This window comes from Emydura macquarii, unplaced genomic scaffold (genome assembly GCF_026122565.2).
Source record: "Emydura macquarii macquarii isolate MOO-44397 ecotype Brisbane River unplaced genomic scaffold, CSIRO-AGI_Emac_v2 contig_499, whole genome shotgun sequence".
In the NCBI taxonomy this organism is placed as follows: Eukaryota; Metazoa; Chordata; order Testudines; family Chelidae; genus Emydura; species Emydura macquarii.
The window spans coordinates 7,835,820-7,858,873 of NW_027130636.1; the positions used below are offsets into that span (position 1 = coordinate 7,835,820).

Sequence of the window (23,054 nt, forward strand, 5' to 3'; positions counted from 1 at the left end):
TTTATGTGCTGTGGATGATTGTCATGATTATTAGATAACTGAACAACTGTTACTGATTTAATAGGCTGATTTAATAGAATCCAGGTTGAACCTACATCACCTTAGGGGCACATGTCATCTGTAAGGGATGCATGCTCTCTTCCGTGCAAAGGAATAGAGAAGAGAAAAGAAGAGTTAAAAGTAGCTGAAGGTGGGCAGTCACCTTTCATAGCAATCATACATCCCTGGCTTAGAGTGTATACGTGGAATGATGTGGGGAATGGAACAGGAAGCAGCCTCCTACTACATGGACAGCTGTCCACACAACGGTTAATGCTGTTTCTAGCAACACTGTTTACACTCTGTGCTTGCAGCAGCATTGCGCCTGGAAGCAACAAAAGGCACAGATGGAGGAGCTAGTTAGTGGGAGCAGGAGAGGCAAGACACAGTTGAGGGAGGAATGGCCTCTCTATGGATTAGGAATTTTCTTTCTTCATGAATCTTCAGGTGCTAGAGAGAATGTCTTCTCCACCACCATAATCCCCCACATCTCTGAGGAGGGACTTTGATAAGAAAATAAGAATGGTCTTACTGGGTCAGACCAGTGATCCATCTGGCCCAGTATGCTGTCTTCTGACCGTGGCCAGTGCCAGATGCTTCAGAGGGAAATGAATAGAACAGGGCAATTATCAAGTGATTCATCCCCTGATGTCTAATCCCAGATTCTAGCAGTCAGAGGTTTAGGGACACCGGAGCATGGGGTTGCATCCCTGATCATCTTAGCTAATAGCCCTTGATGGACCTATCCTCCATGAGCTTATCTCATTCTTTTTTGAACTCAGTTATGTTTTTGGCCTTCACAACATCCCCTGGCACTGAGTTCCACAGGTTGACTGTGTTGTGTGAAGAAGTACTTCCTTTAGTTTGTTTTTAAACCTGCTGCCTATTAATTCTGTTGGGTGACCCCCACTTCATGTGTTATGTGAAGTAGAACTCTATCATATTCTTCCCCCCTCCCCAGCCTCAGTTGTCTCTTTTCTAAGATGAACAGTCCCAGTCATCTCTTTAATCTCTCCTTCTAGGGAAGTTGTTCCATACACCTAATCATTTTTGTTGCCTTCTCTGTACCTTTTCCAATTCTAATATATAATCTTTTTTTGAGATGGGACAACCAGAACTGTAAGCAGTATTCAAGATGTGGGTATACCATGGATTTATTTTCCCTTTCCTAATGGTTACTAATGTTCTGTTAAATTTTTTTGGGTGCAGCTACAAATTGAGCAGATATTTTTCAAGAACTATCCACTGTGACTCCAACATCTCTATCTTGAGTGGTAACACTAATTTAGATCCCATCATTTTTGTACACATAGGTAGGATTATGTTTTCCAGTGTGCATTACTTTGCATTTATCAACCTTGAATTTCATCAGCCATTTTGTTACCCAGTCACCTAGTTTTGTGAGATCTTTGTAATTCTTCCCAATCAGCTTTGGACTTAACTGACTACAATAACTTTGTATCATCTTCTTACTTTGCCCCCTTACTGTTTACTCATTTTCCAAATTATTTATGAATTTGTTGAACAGTGGAAGCCTGCTATTTACCTCTCTAAACAGTGAAAACTGACCACTTATTCCTACCCTTTGTTTCCTATCTTTTAACCCATTATTGATCCATGGGAAGACCTTCCCTCTTATCCCATGATTGCTTACTTTGCTTCAAAGCCTTCAGTGAGGAACCTTGACAAAGGCTTTCTGAAAGTCTAAGTACACGATATCCACTGGATTACCCCTGTCTACATGTTTGTTGACCCCCTCAAAGGATTCTAATAGATTGGTGAGGCATGATTTCCCTTTACAAAAGCCATGTTGACTCTTCCCCAACATATCATGTTCATCTAGATGTTTGATAATTCTGTTCTTTACTATAGTTCAGGCAGTTTGCCGAGTATTGAATTTAGGCTTAGCAACCTGTAATTGCCAGGGTCACCTCTGGAGCCTCTTTTAAATTCCCCTCATGGAGTCTCCTGGGCCCTCTGTACACCATCCAATGAGGTTTTTACCATATAAAGGTGCAATATGACTCTCTATCGTGAGTTTGTTAATTTGCTATAGATATGGTATAAGGAAGTGAAAGCATTTAATGAAGCCCTGTGAAAGGCAGGTATTGCAGAAATATTGGCTGCCATTATGTTTCCTTCCAAACCAAAACAAATTGCTTAAAGAGTTATAGAATAGGAATATATCTGTTCTGCAATTTGACTTCTTGCTTGTGTTCTAATATATACCAATTGACTTTCAAGTCTTAGTTTTATGGTACAGTGAAATGTTTATATCTTGCATGCTTGGAAAAACTTCCTTGAAAGTGTGGCCATGTCTGGGAGTTCAGTAACATTCGGTGAAAGTTTTATATTGTTAGTCCTTTAACCTATGAGATATGTGCAGGCCACGTGATCCAGCAATATTCTCTACTTCCATTTGGAGAAGCTGAACTATAATTTAAGTTGTTTACCCTAAACAGCTTAAGCAAAAATAAAGGGCCAGTGTCACCACTGGCCCAATCCAGGGTGTAACTCCATTGAAACCAATGGAGTTGTAATGGATTATGCCAGTAGTAGTTTTCACCAAAGGTATCTTCATGGATTGTTGTCTAGTGGTTAGAACATGGAAGCAAGAGTCAGAAGTTCTGGGTTTGGTTCCTGGTTACTGACTTGCTGTCTCACTGTGAGCAAGGAACTTAGGCCTCCGTTTTCAAATGTCCATGAATTTTTGGTGCCTCCACTTCCAGGCTGCTCAGCTCAAGCACTAAGACTTGACTTTCCAAGATGCATTGTCCTCCCCAGCACAACTACTTTCTTGCTGAAAATTTATTAATGTTTCAAAAGTGATTTGAACTCCTTGGATGAAAGCTTGTTGTGATTTATAACTGGATGTGTCATGTACAAAGAGAATAAGTGCTCCATGTATCCTCCAGTTGTGGATATATCATTGTGAAGTATAATTATTAGGCAAATAAATATAAGTATCTCTGTTCTTGCTCGTACACTAGAATTTCCAACAAAAAACATATGCTTTTAACTCCCATGTTAGAAAAATAAATGTTTTGTCCTGTTGACTCCTGAGGTATATTCTACCATCTAAGCAAGCATTTGTCATGTCAAGAATGTACAATGTGGGCAAGGATGTACATCGGAAACGTCTTTATTACTTTGTTTCAATCTCCACCTATTTGTGGATGGCCTCATTAAACTAGAAAAAGAGCAGGGTGCTAGCCAGCCAGTTTCTCAGCAGCACAGACATTATAAATCAGTGTCCCCAGACTGCATGTGCTTCAGACAACTGGCGACTACATACCCATAAGTAAGGAAACTTGGCACAGCATCCTAGTGGACAGGCCTTGGCGGTGGGGAATGATCGCAAAAAAGACTGTTTTTGCTGAACTAGCCTTTGGCTCCACAACTCTTCTGCTAATCTTAGAAGAGGTAGTCGCATGCCGGGTGGGGTACTACCTATTGCTCTAAACGGCAGTACAATAATAATGTGGTAGTGCAAGTCTGCTTGTCCATTTTGCATGCATATGTGCGCACAGACACACTCTTGTGATTTGCTCTCTGTCAGACTTTCAGACACCTTTTTTCAATTGATTTTTTCAAAGGTTTCATGAATCTTTAAAAAGAAACTAATAAGATGAAGGTCAGTAATAATTTACTCAGCTACGAATGCTTGAAACTGAACATGCAATTCATTCCTAACAATGCTACTGTTGTCTGAATCTTCCCAGGCAAAGAACCAGAAAATGCTTCCAAACTAATTGGAGAATACATGGATCGCTTATTCTCTTTATGCATGATGCATCCCGTTATAAATCACAACAACAAACAGGTCATTTATTAATACTACTGGCTCCAAAGACCTATCAGTTCAGTTGAATGCAACATTTATTTTAGAGCCAAATGGTGTACTCCCTCCATTGTGTAGGCATGCAAGAACTAAAAAGAAATAGAACAGCTGGGGATCCACTAAAGAAGGGAAACGGGGAGCAGGCCATGGAAAGGGTAAGCAGGGGCCTGTGCACATTCTGCATGCTCTAGATAGTAGAGCTCTGCAACAGTGCTAAAAAGGAGTGACTGTGGGTCAGGGACAGGTGTGGAAGTGCTAAGGGGTCTGCAGCTACATGGATCCACTGACTGAAACCTGCACCATGGGAAAGCACAGAGGCTGTTGCTCTGCAGACTGGGGAGGATTCTCCTCCTGAAAAATCTCTGCAGTGGTCCCGTGCACAAAGGCCATTTGTTCGGCCTATGTGCCAGAAAACAGGATTTGGTGCTCAAGGAGTGCACATGTGATTGCAAAATTATGCTGCAAATGGTACCCTCATGCTAATGCCGATGAAGCAGCAAGTGCCAGGGGGCGTGCACTGAAGCAGCCTCTGTTTTTAGAAATAATTAAAAAACTTGCAAAACTGATTCACTGCAAATGATTTGAACAGATTTCAGTTTTAAGCTTCCTGGGCGTTAGTAAGGTAAAGTTATTTTTAAAAGGACTATACAGTTGGGTATCCCTTTAAATTTGCTCCAATCTGCATTATGTTGCAGTTGCGCCTGTAAAAGTAAGCTGTTGTGGTATTTAGACTGGCAGCAGGAAGTCGGACCAGGCTTTATGTTGGCAGTTGACTATTGCTTCTTTATTAACTAGAGATAAATCTTGGTGTTAAACTTCTGTACTGCCCAAGCCAAAGGATGCATCACTTAGACAGAGATTGTGCACAGCCCTCTTGTCTCATACTCATGGTCACCCGCTTGCCCCAGTGTACAAGCCAAGAACAGCCCAGTGGCGCTAGCCTTAGTTCCCTGGTCTCTAGGCCCTCATGTTGTATTAAGCCTTTTCTTCACTGTCAGTCATTTGTGTCTGAGTCTGTAGCCCAATCCTTCAGGAGACTGGCTGTACACCTTTGTAGAATTTTTCTTTAAACCTCAGTGCATAAAATAGAGGTGAAGGACTAGATTGGTAAATATAAAATGTTTTTAGCATAGATACTTGGAAGTCATTGTCATCATCCATTGCTAGTTCAAAAATCCATAATTATAGTCTATATTCTGCTTAGCTGATATATGTTTTGTCACACAGAGCTCCTCAGGGCAGTCACATGGCATATAGCTAGTCTGAGGACATGGAGAAACAGGCTCTGAGCCTTTTGCCAAAACACTTTTATTTTGATTGTATGGGCATGTTGTCTACTCAGCTGTCTACCTGAAGAACAGCCAAAATATGACTTCACACTGTCTGTTGTGTGGGGTTAGCCCAATAAAGCATTTTATATCAGATACAGGCAGTGGAAATTTCTTTTTCTTAGCAACATAGGGGAATGTAGTGCACCTTTTAGTTTACATGGTATTTCACCACTGCAAGGGAATCCTTCAATGTAGGGCTAGAGAGATGATAGTACAATTCAATACAGTGCAGCTCTCACTAACCTAGATTATTGAATACTATTCTGTGTGCTTCAGTAGCAGAAAATAACAAATTGGAAAGAAATTCAGAGAGTGGCAATATGAATAAGGGAAGATGGTGGGGTTAGTTTTATGAGGAAAGAGATTCAATATCCCCTGCAGACTTTTAATCAGTCAAAATCCCCATTGGCTTCAATTAGTGTTTGGCTGAAAATGGTCTGCAAGTTTTGGCCCTATAGAAATAGCTTCCCTAATGCATGACTAGAGGAAGAGACATGAGCACTAAAGAGGGAGAGTTATTCTGAAGGTGGACCTCTGTAACAAGGGGTAATAGAAGAAAAGTGAAAAGGAGACAGGTAGGCTGAATAGCAGAAGAAATACCCATACCAAGAGATTTGTTCTGTTATGTCCCTGCCTTCTATGATTCTATGTAACTTGCTGGCTAGTTGATGGATCTGCTTGGGGTCATGGGAAATTGGTGTCTCCATGCTGCTTGTGCAGACGAATATTTACAGTGCTGCTGCTGAAGTTAGCATGCATTTCTAGAGAGGGGTAAGTGACCATTGTGGATCTTCCTATACCAAATTCAGCACAACTCATCTGAATTCCCATATAATCATGACAGCTTGGATGAAAGAACACTAGAGGCTTGAAGGGGCCCCTAATTTCTCTTCAAATTGGACATAAGAATGGGACAAAATCCTGTAATCCTTCTTTTAGTTACTACTGTGACAGGGGAGATTGGAGGACCCAACATCAATATTAGGTGCCATAATTAACATATGTTGAAGAACCAGTAAGTTAGAAGGAAGTGTCCTTTACATATCTGACATGAAGGGAAAGCCTATCTATGCCCAGTCTGCTGCAGAAATTGTTCAGCACCAGTGCATCCATGTGAAAATAAGACTTCAGTATACTGCCAAAGTCATTGAGACTATCTGCAGAATTCTATTGAGATATGACAGCTTTGGGTTAGCCAATGGATGCTTTAAAGCAACACAAAGCATCCAATCCAGTGAAGTACCTCCATTTTTTAATGGTCTGGGGAGCTACAAGCTGTTTTTTTTTGTTTTGTTTTTTTTATCGCAATCTCTGATCTTCAGGAAGTAGCAGTTTTCATTCCCACTAGGCAATAGAGTTGTCCCTGAGAGCCCTTAGAGCTTTTTTTTTTTAGTGTTTATATTACTAGTGCCACCTATTTCTGCCATACACTTTCCATCAACAAGATATCTGACAAATTTCTTCTGAGGCGCACAAACCTACCTATGATGTAGGCAGGAAGGATAAATGTCCTACTATCTGATCACCATTCTACCAAACCCCAGAATGTAGGTCAGGGCAGAATGAACCTCTATCTTATATATATCATTAATATTAAACTTTCATATTTGTACCAGCAAATCCTTGCAAGCTTTCATGTTCACCTGGCTTAGCCCTGGATCTGCACTAAATATTGTGTTTAAATAACAATTTAGAATCATCTGCTCCTAACTGGCATTTCACTTGTGACACTCTGCCCTAGGGTCTAGCTGGCATCCCACTTTAATAAACACTGGGGGGTGGGGGAAATTTTTACTGGTGATATTCAAAGAGCACTTTTGAAAGCTTCAGATGATTTAAGCACTATCTCTCTATTGATTGAGACTGGTAAAATCAAGCAAAAGTCTTAAATTACATCCCTGCTGTTTCTTGGCAAATACAATTAAGGTGGGTTGTTGTGTATTTTTATCACCCTCAGCTATAAGTAAAATACTTTTCAATACAAAATCTTTGCTGCCAAATAACCTAAACAACCTTGCCCAGTTCAGATAAAAATGATTTTAAAAGAATTTTTAAATATTAGCCGGGAAACTGTAAGTCTTGTTTTTCCCAAGACCTATTTTTGTGGGCTGTTAGACTACCATCCTTATTATAATAGGGTTTCAGGGAGTTGGTTGCTATAGCAACAGTCTACTTAATGCTTTTCAGAGCAAAAACCAACTTCATTGTAAATTCAAAACAAGAAAGAATGGGAAAGGAAAGGAAATCCAACCTCGGTCTGTCTAAGTGCTGTGAACTGCATCATCCTATATTTATTGGTAGTGGACTGAACAGTAGCTCCTATTTTCCTGAATCGTTTTCCATTTTCTGCCATAAAGGGCTTCTTTTGACATTTATAGAAAATAAAACATTAGATGATGTGCCAGCATTTCTCAGTTCCAAGGTTCAGCATTAGCAGGTACAGTTACTAACAACCCAGGGAATATTTTCTAAAAGCTCAGCTGAGAATGCAAAATGTAAAGCATCTCTTACAAAGTTGAAGCTGTGAAAATGTCTAGTGCTGTTTCTTGCTGTATCATTTACAGTAAATATCTGCAGCTATGAACAGGGCTCTATCCTGCTTCCACTATAGTCAGTGATAATTGGTTTCGCCACAGAGCTCAATGAGAGCAGGATGAGGCCACAATATTAAATAAGCCTCTGCCTTACACTTTTTTATGTTAATCATTAGAGCAGGGAAATACTGCAAGAAAAGCACTGTGAGTATGGGGGGAGGGAGGGAAATTGGTTTATATCCATGAGCATTCCTATGAGCAAATATTCATTTGCAGAAATGTTTAAGGAAAAAAAATGTCTCAAATGCATGAAAATTTGAACTGATGCCTGACATTTGCAGGAAGCCATCTTGAAAAATTGTTTGAGTTTGGGAGCCTTTTGATCAGACAGCACAATCAATACCATTCCGTACCACAAATGGGCTGAAGTGCTATGGAAAAGTACAACCAGAACTGAAAATTTTCCAGATTTTGAAATTTCAATGAAAAATTTCATTATGTTCAGTTTTCATGAAAAATTCTACCCCCTTTCTTTTTTTTTTTTTTTTTTTTTTTTTAAACCGACTGTATTGCAAACATAAGAGGGTCACCAGTCAATGACCGACACATCGTTTGGTTTAACTAACTGTGCTAAGTAGAGTAGCACAAAATAGATACTTCTCCTGTGTAAGGTTTTGGAATTAGCAATATAGTGGCACATACCCGTTTTTCTAGACCTGGCAAGTAACAAAGTGTTCATGTTTGTTCATTAGTTAACAGTTAATTCAAGAATAATTTGCTGTGTAAAGTGCCTCATATTATAGCTACTCTTTAAAGAAACACATCACTCTGTACCCATACAACTTAGGTCCTTTTGTCATCTGACCTCCTGAATAGCGTAGTTAGTCCAGAGCTACCTTGGTTTGTTTCTGATAAGGAAAAAAATGAGCCTGTGACATATTAAATACACAGCAATGGAGGGAAAATAACCCTTAGTTTTGCTGAATCTTGGGATCTGATTCTCCTCTGTCTTGCACCTTGTGTAGTCATCTACACCTGTGTAAATGAGAACTGAGAACACAGTGCAAAGTCTAATTTTGTTGCTGTCTTGTGGGGTTTAATTGTCTGAGCTTGGCTGGCTTTTGTGGTTACAAAACTGCAGTTATTGAGTGGGGCTAGCTGTATTCTGGTGCACAGACCATTTTCATTTCATGCATAATCATTTACAGTTTGCAGCAGGTGGCATTCCACAAAGTCAGCACATATCTCTAGCATAATAATTTAAGAAAAGAATTATGCATCTATTACAGCTGGCCTGTTGTAGCAATTGTACAGTTTAGTTTTATGCATTGCCTGCTCTGTGCAATGCAATCTTTCCCTGCTGCCTATGCACCTTCAGGTTAAGCAGCAAGTAGGATTGGGGATGGAGAGACATTCTGAGCCTGGTGGTGGTGGATGTCTGGTAGGAAAGGGAAGGCTTCTCAGCCTGGGGATGATTTGTCAGAGTCCTGGAGGGTTTTTTGGGAGATGGTCCATGGCAGAGGGGGTGTTTTCTGAGCTGTGTTTTCTCAGCCTTGAGGGGATAGGCACGGAGAAGAGGCTTCTGAGTAGGTGTGGGTTGGATAGGAGGAAGCTGAGATGGGAGAGCTGAGCACAACTGGCTAATGGGAGGGTGTGAACTGGTGGGCATGGAGGAGACAGGAGGGTCAGGGCCAGATTGGAGTGGAAAAGGGTGAGGCTAAGAGATGGGTGAAGAGGTGACGGAGGGATAAATACTGTTTTCTCACACCTTGTCCTTGATTGTAAAGTGTCTTTAAAGTGTTTTAGTCTGAAGTAGGAAGGAAGAGGCTTCTCCTTTTTCTTCCTATTTCCCCAATCTACCATATGCCTCCAAAATGGTTCCTGATGACACCCCACCATCATGTCTGAGTTTTTCCCTTTGAAAATATAAACAGCCTTCAAGGGAAGGGAAGAGGTTGTGGGAAAAGGGGCACCTTGTTACCTGCAGCCCCATGGTTTAATCTGGGCTCCAGCCACTACTGTCTCCTGTCATTTTCAGTAAGCACCGTGATATCTTTAAGCCTCATCTGAAGAGCTCATGGTGGGACAGAGGAGCCTTGCTTTAATGCCTCAATGAAGAGAATCTTCAGTTACTCACTATCCACTTCCCGACCTGTCAACCTCACAGAGTCCAAGGGCTGGTATAGGATAAAAGATTTACAACCTGCCTCCAAAGCCACAGCTGTTGCAAAATGAGACACGCGTGCCTTGATTCGGAACAAAGTAGAGAGAGACTTGCTACACGCATGCATACGCACACACACGTCAAGGGAAATCTTTCTTAAGTGGCCACTAAAGGGACTGACTAAACCTACCTACCTGATCCGGCAGGTGTTCTCTCTTAACAAAGGTGATGGAGAATTGTGCTTAATTTTGGGTGCTCCCTTAAGATAGGAATTTTCCTACTAAGTACAGTTCATTGTGCATGCTTCCTGTGCTACAACTGCCACCACTGACTCATCATTACATCAATGTCTCATCACTCTAGTTATGATACATACCATTTCAGATACATCCTGACTTACAAGTTACTGAAACTTCTAGAATAAAATAAGTATATGTTCAGAAAGAAAGTTGCCCTCTGAGTTATATTGCAACCTGCCAACAACACTTTCCCACTGCAGACAGAGGTACTATTTTTGCTATGTTTTCTACCCCCCACATTATCTCTCTTTTCTAGCTCTCAACCAGAGGAGACATGCTTTTACAGGAAATAACCAAACTATGAAATTGAGGAATGTCATGTGACAAAACTTGTGTTCCCCAAATTGCAGCAGGAGAACCTCAGACACAGTTAACAATGACAAGCCGAGAATATAATAGTGATTGACCTACACTGCGGTCAGCTTGGATAGACGTACCTTTGCTAGCATGGCTAGAATTAGCAGTGTGGATGCAGTAGCACAGGATTCATAACACAAGTCAGTACCAAGATCCCTGTCAGCCCACGCCAAAGTCTGCGCTATTGCTATTTTTAGCCATGCTGGCACAGGTAAAGCTTGGTGAGTAGTACTAAACCTTTGAAGGAGGCCTAGGACTTTGGTTTTTATTTAAAATGGGGTCTTTTATCCGATGGCACCTAGGACTGTTGTGCAAGCTATTTCTCTGAAACAACATCACCAGTCTAATTAATTGGTAATGGTAGTATGTATTGTATTGCGTTAGCATTCTGCTAATCACTACAAGATGGTATCTGCCCTGAACCGTTTACATCTGTGGAAGTGCCCCTGGTATGCCAGATACACAGCAAGGGATGGCCCGTGACAGAGATTACAACCTCATGCAGTATCATTTCGGGTTAAGTGCATGAATAGTTTATGTAATACTGTGGGCCAGGGGATTGCACGTAACTCAGTGGGTGGGGTGGGGAGGTTGGCACAGCCCGGCCAGGAACTAAAAACAGTAGGGGGGTGACTAAGATGAATCATGTAGGTTATAAACACTTCCAGAGAGGTACCGCTCCCTGGGGAGGTTTGCCTATGCTAATTCCGACTGTTTTTTTTTCCAGCAACCAACAGACAAAGGGCTTTTGATACAAAAAGTCTGGGTTTAAACTAATTCGGGCCTTCTCTCTGACCCAACAAATGGGCAGAGCCTTCTGTCCGAAAGGCCCCACCTTTGCAGAATGGTTGGAAAAACTTTGGCCTACCGGGGCCCCATAAGGCTTATGGGTGACTCCTGGTAAACTTTTAGCATGTACAGAGGAACTGTAATTGGTTTTTTACATGGCTTCTCTGCTTTTACCTTAAGAATAAAAGAGCTTGCTTAGAAAGAGCTGTATGGTCACTCGCAACTGTTCACAGCTCTCAGGGAGAAAGCAAAACACAGGCACTGGCCTTTCGGCTGGCTGGCTTGCTGGGGATGCCCCAGGGTAAGGCAGGGAGCCATGCAGCCTTGGATTCCCCGTCAGGAGAGAGAAAGACACGGGTGTCTGCCCAAATGTGGTGATGGATAGGAGCCAGAAACCTTAAGTGGGTGCCCTGGAGGGAGGACCACGAGGGAATCCAGGTGCAGTTACCCTGAAACATAAAGCCCTTGCCCCGAGGAGTCTAAGGATGGCCAGGCAGACAAGTAGGCAGATGTTGGGAAATGGGGGGAACCTCCAAATGGGAAGTTTGGTACAAATCAACAAAATTTTATATGGAGAGCAGAAGGGAAATGGGTTTTTAAGAGGAACTTAAAAATAGAGGTGGAGCAGGTGCTTTACAGATCAGCACAGAGAGGCTGAAAACTTTCTTCTCCTCCTCCCCTGCCCCCCAAGAAAAAGCAAACAAAATTTCTTTGTTTGCTACTAGCTGGTTGGTAAATACAAAATTAAACAGCTACAGAATATGCTCTACATCCTCTACAAGCCAGCTGCTTTGTTCAAGGTGTGGTAATATCCTCTCATATACCAGTATTGGTTAAAAAGTCTGCTCCATAGATTAGGTACTGACTTTGCTTATTTTCCTCCGTGCCTTCCGATGTTTCATGGGGGGAAAGAAGCGGGTTGGGGGGAGTGTTCTTCACACTACAGCAACCATTTTTAATACTGATGAAATAGTATTTGGTCCAATCCAAGGCAGGGGTTATGAGTAATTCAGTTAGACAGCCAAAACCAGACCTGAATTTTTGCCATTAAATGAGGATGGTCGCTAAGCCAGTGAACAGGCAATTCATGTATTTGTATTTTGAACTTAGGCTCATCTGCACTTCTCACGTGTAACACAGACAGTGTGGTTTGCTTTGCTTGTGCTGCACCTTAGCCACAGCTGCTGAATACAGAACCTGGTTCCCCACTAAAACACTAAAAGCTAAATTTTGCTTTCAGTGCAAATCTGGAGTAATTCAGATTTATATTGGTGTAGCTGAGATCAGAATTTAGCCCCCTACTGCTGCCAGGGGGAAAAAAGAATCCCTGTCAGACTGTATCCATGGAAACCATGCTACTGCAAAAACAGGCAGAATGGCAAATCAATCTCTTCTGCTTCAAAATGGAACACATTTAACACTGTTATAGAGCATCTGTCCTTTGAGAGAGCATCTTTGTTGAAAACTGTGCCTAAAAATCTCTTTTTTCTAGCAAATATGCTGGTGAAATCCTTCTCCCTCTCTCTTTCTGATATACACAGTAAAGATCAGTGGAAAAATCAGATGCAGACAGTACATTGATACAGAGCCAAGTCCGGGAGCAATAATGTTTAATGAAGAAGAAAATTGTTTAATTTAGCATCTAGCCCTAGTATCTGGGCCCCAGGTGACTAACACTCAGATACACTAGTAAAGGCAGTGACCCATTACCTTACTCTCCATATTTTCTAGTTGCATGGTACCATATGTATCTAGCAGTAAATTTGTACCTGTTGTTGATACATTTGTCCAAGGAGTAGTGTGTATTTTATTCTGTTAGATGAGATTTTAGGATCTGCTTTTTAAATGCAAATGGGCTTGGGTAGCTCAATTTATAAATCCATAAGCCTCAGAACAGGAGGTATTTCTGCTGAAATGCATATTCTTGTTGCCAATGGCCTCAATACTGGAGCACAGCTATATTATTTTAGATGATATTATGTAAGACTTGAGAGATTACCTGTTTCCCTGTTCCGTGCTATCACAGTTATCATCAATGAGGGCTCTTGAGCAAAAGAACTGTTATTTTAAGCAGAGGGCATTGCTGGCACGGCACTCTCTGGGAGTGGAGCTCATCTCTAGTATTCATTCTCCCAGCCCCTCCTGGTCATGGGCATGGCTCATGTGTCCATCCTGATTTTGTTAGGTCTCTCAGCAGTACTGGATGCTACTGTTGTCCACAAGATTCAGTTTTCTTAACTGTGGAATTATATGGGAATGGAGGGGAAGGCCCTTCAGTGAGTTAGTTACTTCTTACTTCTGTGAGATCCCAAAGGGTGTTAGAGCTTGACCCAAACTCCAGTGCAGATAATGGAATGCATTGACTTCCGCGGGCTGTGAATGTGTAACTACTCTCTTTCCCTGCCCAAGGGCACTCGGGTGCATTTCTACCAGGTTCCATCTTTTTTCTTTCCACTTGTTAAACATGTAGCTATGGCCAGTAGGGATGATAATGGTATATTTTAGCCCAAAGTATTGCTAATATTTAAGTGAGACTCTAATACTATATCTCCTCCTTTGTCAAACCCAAATATTGCAGTCTCTGCTCTTCCTGTCCCCCAAGGATACAAGGGTGCATGCAGGGGAGCAAACTGACCTAGTTTAAGGTAAACAGGATGGAAGCAATGATGATAGGTCAGGGAAAACACTAGAGTTGACCAAGCTATGAATATGCCTTCTATTGGAGATGTATATCTGATCTTTACAATATCACCTTGCTGTTTCTGGGTCATATTATCTCCATTGCCACTTCTTGGTTGCTAGATGATAGCTATGGCCTACACTGTACTGTTTTCTTTTATCTACACTTGGCTGATATTTGTGGACATTCCTCTTTGATATGGATCCTGTCACAATCATCTGTTCCTTTTTAATCTTAAAAATAGATTATTGCAATGCATTCTCTTTAGTGCTATCACTGAAATGCACCCAAAAGCTTCAGCTGATACATGATGCAGGAACACAGCATTTGAATGAGATGAGTTATTATGAGCACTTAAGGGTGCTTGGTACTCTGCCCTGTCTACCTCTTCACTTAAAAAGGCAGTTCAAAATATAAGTAAAGATCAATGAATCCCAAAATGAATGTGGGCCCAGTAATCTGAGAGAGCTTCTCTCTCTGCCTGTGTCTGGTCATGGTGGCATAATTTGCTCCTGCTGTCAATTCTTGGGATGTGGTCTCCAGGGTGAACTCCCTTCATAGAGCATGCCATCCCAGCAGCTCCTCCTCCTCATCAAACAGATGGATCTCCTGCTTCAGAACCTCCAATGCCAGGCTGTTCTCAGAGGAAGGCCAAAAGGTCTGGAACTGCTTGCTCTGGTGACCCACTGGAACCCAAATTTAGTGAGCTTCAGAGTGCAGTGTAAAGTCATGTCTATTCACTGATCCATAAAGTTACTTGTGTCAATCTCTTGCAAAGTATTTCTTACTAGTAACTTTCACTGATGCACACCTACATTATACCTCTTAAAATAAAAGTGTTAAAACATTCACTTCCTCCTGTAGGTGCAGACCTATTGTGCTGAGAATTACTTCTCCTATTCCACTGATGTGTAACTTACAAATAGGATTTGCAAATTCACCCCTTGAATTGAAGGGGAGCAAGGGAATGAAGAGGATCTGGAACTGTTTTTCCCAGTTGCCATGATCCTTACTAAAGTCATCAGGCTTCAGTGGCCCAGAGGCGAGGGTAGAAGTAGAGTTGCTGGTACAAGGAAATGGAGAGGGGTGGTCCTGCATGGTTGGGGGATCCAGGAAGACAGCTGTGTACTTGGTCTCACATGGCTGAGGAGGAAGAATGTGCCAGCTTGCTGAGAGGAAGGAGCAACAGGGCCATTTGTCATGGGGGAAATTGGGACTTCACTCTGAGTGAAGATCGCAAGCCCCATCACCACCAGGTTGAACATCTCTATCCTTGTTGAATGCATAGAGGCTGCTCTGCCCTTTCACCTTCCTGCAGGTCAGGGAAGAAGATTATGTGTGGGAAGCCTGCACTGATGCCACTATGGCAGCATTTGTTCTGTGGTTAAACACAGGACTCCAATCTCTAGGACTGTCGCACCTTTCCTAAGCATGACATTTTAAAATAGTGAGATCATCATAGTCTTAGAGTTTTTGTCATGTGTAAGCGCTCTAGAGTTAAGAGCAGGAGTATTTTCTTATTGTTGTATTTCTCTGTAGCTTCAGAGCAGCTGCCCCATTTATTTTCTGCCCTTCGCCCACTCCCCTCTTCATCAGTATGGTGGATGTCTACAGTCATCTTCCAAAAATTAAAATCTCAAATGAGCCCACAAGCCATCTGTTAATGTGGGCATGCGAATGACCAGGGAAGATGAGGCCAGATAGGAAAACTCCATGGGACACAGTTGTTAACTACCACCACAACTATTTCTCACATCCATGCTAAATATCATTTTAATGATTGTGTAAATTCATTTTCAGTAAGAGCTTAATAACAATGGAGGATATAGCAAAATGATTCCCTGAATTTATGCATTTAAGTAAACATGCTAATTCCACCTACATGGTAAAATCTGCATGCAATTCATTTTACTTTATTAGGCAAAGCTTCTGTCGCAAACTAGCATATTCTCCCTTTTGCAAAGAGCAAATATCAACTCCTCTTTGGAGCATGAGCTGTGCCATATGAACTCTGTTATATTCCTAACACAGCAGGTATCTACACTGACCAGTGGTGGCATATAGCAGCTGCCATTTGATCTGATGCAGTAGAAAATGCCCTGAAACCAAAAATGTCTACTTGCAGTATATCTCATACTGTGTTAAGATACAGTATATTGCCACTTCTGACAGTTATATCAGCTACAATTCTGCCCTCTGTTTCTAGCTAAAAGTGATTGTTTCTTGCATTAGAAATAAAATTTCTTCACAGTCCAAGCCTGAGAACTAATGGCTCTGCTTAGCAGAGCCTTATGAATTACTGTCAACTATAAAATAGAAAGAAGAAGTAAATGTATGTATTGCTTCACTTATCTAACCGTAGCATTGGAGACTATCTGTAGTAACTGTGACCACTAATCTTTCTTTTTTTCCATTATGAATTTTTAATTTCTGTATTATGAACCTCACAGCAGCAGTTAGTTCCAAGAGCTACAATCTGTTCTTTTGTGGCAAGGTGCAAGCTGAAATTATGGGAACTATAGTGAAAAAACAAGCCATCTTGAGCTGTCATTACAAGTACAGTAGCATAAAGCAAAACATTTTGCTGTTGATGAGCTGAGCCACTAGATACAGGCTTTTTTTTTCTTTTGGGGTATTGGAATGATGATAATAGCTCCATAGCTAGTGATGCATTATATAATTGATTGTGGCCCCCTTCAGAATCCACAGATGGGCACATGGGCCTCAATCAGTAGTTTAGCCCTGGGCCTGAGGTAAAAATTTTCTACAAAATGTAAAATTAATTGGAGAAAGGGGTTTCCTGAATTATGACAATCTGAAAATAGAATTGCTCACCAGAATAGCAAAACCACTTTTTTTTTAACCTTTGAAACAAAAAAAATATTAAGCAGAAGGGGTTAGAAACCACCTTAGTTTACTGGACTAAAATCTAGGGCACATCACCAAAATTTTGTGGAATAAAATATATTTTCAAAAGTTATTAACCAGAGATCATATTACTCTGGCTATTGTTGGGATGCTTGTCAGCAGGGAACAATTTTTTTTTTCACTAGAAGGATAGCAAGGTGCGACTGAGCCTCCAAAGGCACGGGAGTAACTCAACAAGCCTAGGCTTCACACAGGGAGGAGCACGCTCCTTTCCTTGCCTTCTCTACTTGACAACCACTTGTGGCTAAGCAGAGGGGGCTAATCCTGCTCTAAGCTACAGAACACTTGGCTGATGAAGAAGTCAAGGAAGTGCTAGTATTTGTCATGGGGGAAATTGGGACTTCACTCTGAGTGAAGATCGCAAGCCCCATCACTACCAGGTTGAACATCTCCATCCTTGTTGAATGCATAGAGGCTGCTCTGTCGTTTCACCCTCCTGCAGCCATTCTGCAATTCCTTCTCCTGCATCCATCATCTTCTCTTTCGCTCCTCTTCCTGGCCCTCTCTTCTCTCTGCAGCCCTCTCCCACACACGGCACAGTCTCCAGGAGGCCTACAAGCATAAGCCCTGTAAAGGGGTGTTGGAGGGCGTAGATTGTGCCGTCTTAACAAGCATCATAAAGCTCTTCAGGAGGTCAATGCCAGGTAAAGTCTACTCCCGTGCACACCTTCTAAGGTCCCTAGGAGACAGGTTTCCCCACTAAGCATCTTAAGTGGTGCACATTTAGTGAGGTCCCCCTTCTGCAGACCTGAAGAAGGTGATCCCGCTCCAAAACTTCCTTCCCTCCCCAGTCCCATTTTATGGCTTTTTAAAAAAAAAACTAAGGAAATACTCCTTCAAAAATTGTCATTAATGTGGAGTTCAGGTTGCAGGTTCTTCAGCTCTCTCCTGTCGGCACACCACCTACTGCAATGGTGCCCCTTTCTCCTGTGGCCCCTAAGCACTGCTGTTCTAAATGGGATAAATGATCATGATCAATGATGATAAATAAAATGTGATAAATAATCAGTGCTTGGAGCTACTTTTAAAAAACATTAGAGTTAAAATATGTTTGAAACTCAGGAAACGCAGTTAAGGTTCCACTTGCAAGCAAGACATCTGAACGACCTTAACTCCCTGTAGTGATGCTCTGAAAAGAAATCTGCAAATAAAGCTGTGTTATCAGTACTTGAGAGAACTTTTGTAAAAACCTATCATTATGCGACAGAGACAGTTCTCTGTACAGTTAATATATGGCAGGGTTATGTGAAATCAGGGGTCGAATGTTAGAAGACCAGGCAGCCCTGTTTGACATCCGGTATCATATATGGCAGTTTCTGCAGTTGTAATCAGGAATGTTTCTAAATATTCTGTATCTTGAGTGCAACAAGCCCTGTGAAATACTCACACATATTACATTGCTTTAATACCCCAATGGACATCTAGAATGCTCTCTAATATTAGGCATTATTGGTTGTGATGGAGTTACATGAAGGTGAACCTGGTGTAACTGAGTGAAGACCCAGTCTCTCCTTGACCTTTGCATGCAGCTCTCATTCATGCCAATGAGGTTGACACATACCTAAGGCAAGATGCAGCCCTTAGCTTTGGGAATCTGTGCAATTTTGACTCTTTGCTTTCTTCTTTTTAATTTGTCTATCTCTATAAAGCAGATGTTAAGAAACTGGTCAAACTCTGAGGTGCATAAAGTACTTGGTAGATCAAGGTGTAGTGGACCTTATTCTGTATTAGGAGAATGGCTATAATTTCTTTTTTTTTTTTCCCCCCACATTTTGTTTCAATCTTCTCTACAAGTACTTACCTTTTTACACTGGTGTGTTACTGATGGTTCTTCCCCGTCACTGTTCTGTCTGTGGTAGTTGCCTCTGGGTTATTAGGAAGAGTGGCCCCTTGAGAGAGTCCTTGGTAGTATTCTTCTGTGTAACAGCATGAGGTTGGGCTGGACTGCTTAGATTCATGACTTTGCAAAGGTTTGTCCAATGAACTGTTTGTGCAGGCTTGTGAAAAATCACTGGGTACATCTGAACAAACAGAGTTGAAGAGAGGTAAAAATGTTGGCCTGCTCAGGGGTGTAATGCTGTTAGAGTTACATGGACTGTGTTCAAGTCTAAAGTCTTTTATGTAAGAGAGGGCTTGATTATTTAGCTGGGCATATTCAAAATTGATCTTACTCCTGGTGACCTGACTCACATGATCTAGGGTACTTGTTCTGCATTTCTGATCTTCAGAGCAAATTAGTTCCCTATTTTCTTTCAAGTGATATGGATTACTGGCTTTAAGGCTTGTCTCATCGTTATCTTGGTTTGTGTGAGAGAGACCAGGGTATTCTAAACTCCTGGTGATACAGTTGCATTCATTTTGCAACAATATTTTGTTTTTATATTGAGACATCTTGCAAATTATATTGTTCATTTCATTCCTGATGCATTTGTCTTCCAGATGTTTGTTTTCATAGCTGATTTTTAAGGATGCAACTTGTGTGGCACAACGTTCCAGAAGCTGCACGATAGTGGTGTCGCTTTCCCTTTGTGTGGGGCTGATGTAGCTTTGGAAATGTCTCAAAGTAAGAGGCTGCATTGGCTTGTCGCAGGAAATAGACAAAGAATGATATATTGTTTTATTTCCATCGGCTGTCTCTGGGGAATCCATTGGGGAGGTTGCTGCAGTCATGTAGGAATAACATGATTTCACTTCGTGGCTATCACTTATCATAGGGTTTTGAAAGCTCTGGCAAACAGGCTGCCTGTTCAGATCTGCTGTTAATGGGGCTTTATCGCCAGGTCCCTTACCTTCTCCTGAAACTGGCATCTTCTCTTTTTCAGACAAACAGGTCCATAAATTGTCTCCAATAGCTTGTGATTTTGGCGCGTTCCCTGATGTGTTGTTGGCTTCCAGAAGCCCAGACGCAGCACACGAGTCCTCAGGGCAGTTTCCTTCCCTTATCTGAAAATGCCCGTCAGCTGTGTGAAGCCATGAAACTTCCTTTTGGTCTTTTTCAGCTGCATCCACTAAACATGGCTCGGCTGTGTCATTGTCATCATCCAAAGAAGACTTTGGATTAGAAATATTAGCTTCTCCCTTGGTTTGTTTTTCCTCCTCAGCTGCTATGTGCTCACTCCGACATGGACTGAGACTAGAGGAGACCAATGGATCACCACTTTTTGCCAGCTGCAATTCAGGGCTCCTAATAGGATCTGTGGGGGAGACCAGCCCTGGGTTTTTTCGCAGCCAGTTTATTATCCCCATGGTCAGTGAAAGTTCAGTATCGCAGAGCTTTAACAAACATTCCTTGCCTTTCCATGTGCTGTGAAGAAACCCCTGGCTAATGATGTCAACAGTTGGCTGTGAAGCCATATTTTCCTCAGCTCCCACATGAAAGCTGTAAATTGACAAAGGGATTTCAATGGCCTGTTCTGAAATACTTTCAGACATACACAGCTCATCATCGAGGATGGGGCTTATTTTGGTTTCATTAGGATCATAGAATAGTTCATAAAGGGCATCCCCACTGTAACTGTCTCTTGGAAATCTACCTGGAACCCCAGGAGTCTGAGCCTCCTTCATTTCATCATCCTGCCCAGGAGAGAATGAATCATAGTACCCTTCATCACTGGTGGATGTGGATTCTTGGTGGTCACTTTTTGGTGTCCCTGTATCTGTGGAGCTTTCTTTGGAACTGTCAGGATCTTTATCAGGTGAGACTAGCAGGTCAGTCATTGAAGCATCAGCTTCAGGTTTAGTCTTTCCCAAACCAGGACTGGGTATCTTCAACAACCTCCTATCAAATAACGCGCTCTGATGTAATTGCACTGACTTGTTGATGTTGTCCCAAAATTTCACAAAGTCAGCTGCTTCATTTTGAGCAGGGGATGCCAGCTGCTCCACCCCCCCTTGAAAAGACCCCAAGGCAGGGCTCTCTTTGTGCTTGGAGCACCTCACCAACACTTCTTTGCTGTTCTCCAGCTCCAAATGAGCAGAGGTCTCATCAGCAAAGATTTCCCCACATCCAGTGAGAGAGTCAAAGCTCTTCAGAGAAGCGACATCCTCACACAGAGCATTGCAGTAGTCATAGGAGGAATCAGACTGCATTTCACTGTCAGACAAGTCTTGTGCCAAGCAGTCAGCTGCAAAGGTTTCTCTGGGTTTGAGAAGATACTTCCCAAGCCTGCCTGACAGCTCGCTCTTCCACGCTGGAGAAGGCAGCCTCTTGCTCTTCTCAACTAGCAGTGTCAGGCTCTCTGGTTTATTTTTTTTAATGTGAAATATATCCCTGAGCCCTTTTTTAGATCTCTTAAGGGAAATCCTCTTCCTGGGAATGCTTTTTGCTACAGCTGGTACAAAAGGCATCTGCGGCACAAAATTTCTATAATCTATCATCTGCTGACTGCTGCAAGTAGACTGGCTTGGGCTGACCATGGACTCTTTCTTACCACTGGAATTCAGGGTGCTCCCCACCCCAGAAAAGCTGATGCTGTTGACGAGTCGCCCTTTACTTCTTTCTGGAGCTGCAAAGCCTTCCTTGTAAGCTTTATCACTATGGTTGTATTGTTCTGTTTTGTCTACCCCTATCACACAGTCATGGGTTTTACTCTTTCTTACCAGTTTGTAAGAAGGCCCATATGGTGCTTGGCTGTTTTCACTAGTCCCACTCCTTGTTCTATTGGGAAGGCTCTCATTTCTGTGTGCGGTCAAACATGCCCGTTGGACATCTGCTTCACTTTTGCTCCCCTCGATTGCTACACTTTTGTCTTTTCCTAGATTGTCCTTGTCTGTGGGAATCACGTCCACTAATGGTGCTTTCTCAGAGGTCAGCTGCAAGCTCGATTTTATGAAGGTCTTTCCTCTCCTTAGCTCCATGCTGCTTCATCACATTTGTTTCTAGAGAGGAAACAGCAAAACAAAACCTTAGCATCTGGCTAGCAGCATGCATTTAGCTAATAATTTCTGAAATGACCCATATAGATTTAGGGTATGTTTTCAAACAAATAGAACCACACTAGAACTTGTGCCACCAATGTACTAGAATTCTTTGATGGGGAGCATGTGGACAAGGGTGATCCAGTGGTTATAGTGTACTTAGATTTTTAGAAAGCCTTTGACAAGGTCCCTCACCAAAGGCTCTTAAGCAAAGTAAGGGTCACAGGATAAGAGGGAAGGTCCTCCCTGGATTAGTAACTGGTTAAAAGATAGGAAAGAAAGGGTAGGAATAAATGGTCAGTTTTCAGAATGGAGAGATGTTAACAGTGGTGTCCACCAGGGTCTGTACTGGGACCAGTACCGTTCAACATTTTCATAAATGATCTGGAAAATGGGATAAACACTGAGGTGGCAAAATTTGCAGATGATAAAAAACTACTCAAGATACTTAAGTACAAAGCAGACTGCGAACAGTTACAAAGGGATCTCACAAAACTGGGTGACTGGGCAACCAAATGGCAGATGAAATCCAACATTGATAAATGCAAAGTAATGCACACTGGAAAACATAATATATAAAAAAACATTATGGGGTCTAAATTAGTTGTTACCACTCAAGAAAGAGATCTTGGAGTCATTGTGGATAGTTCTCTGAAAACATCCACTCAGTGTGCAAATGGCAGCCAAAAAAGCTAATATAATGTGTGGAATCATTACGAAAAGGATAGATAATAAGACAGAAAATATCATATTGCCTCTTTATAAATCCATGATATGCCCACATCTTGAATACTGCGTGCAGATCTCGTCACCCGATCTCAAAAAGGATGTACTGGACTTGGAAAAGGTACAGAAAATAGCAACTAAAATTATTAGGGGTATGGAACAGCTTCCATATGAGGAGAACTTAATAAGAGTGGGACTTTTCATCTCGGAAAAGAGATGAATAAGGGGGGGTATGATAGAGGTGTGGAGAAAGTAAATAAAAAGTGTTATTTACTCATTTTCATACATTCATGACATTTTGGGGTCACCAAATGAAATTAATAGGCAGCAGGTTAAAAATGAACAAAAAGTGTTTTTTCACACAATGCACAGTCAACCTATGGAACTCCTTGCAAGAGGTGGTTGTGAAGCCCAAAATTATAACAGGGTTCAAAAAAGAACCAGAGAAG

General features: G+C 41.8%; 1 protein-coding gene across 1 annotated transcript in view; it reads right to left on the reverse strand.

The window, feature by feature from the left end:
* The window catches only part of AMER3 (APC membrane recruitment protein 3), a 34,385-nt gene extending 12,566 nt beyond the window's left edge, over nt 1-21,819 (reverse strand). Inside the window, exon 1 of the mRNA XM_067538636.1 lies at nt 18,764-21,819. Within this exon, the coding sequence (XP_067394737.1) occupies nt 18,781-21,819 (3,039 nt within the window). The 3' untranslated portion in view covers nt 18,764-18,780. The remainder of the gene's footprint in view (nt 1-18,763) is intronic.
* Between the last annotated feature and the right edge of the window lie 1,235 nt (nt 21,820-23,054).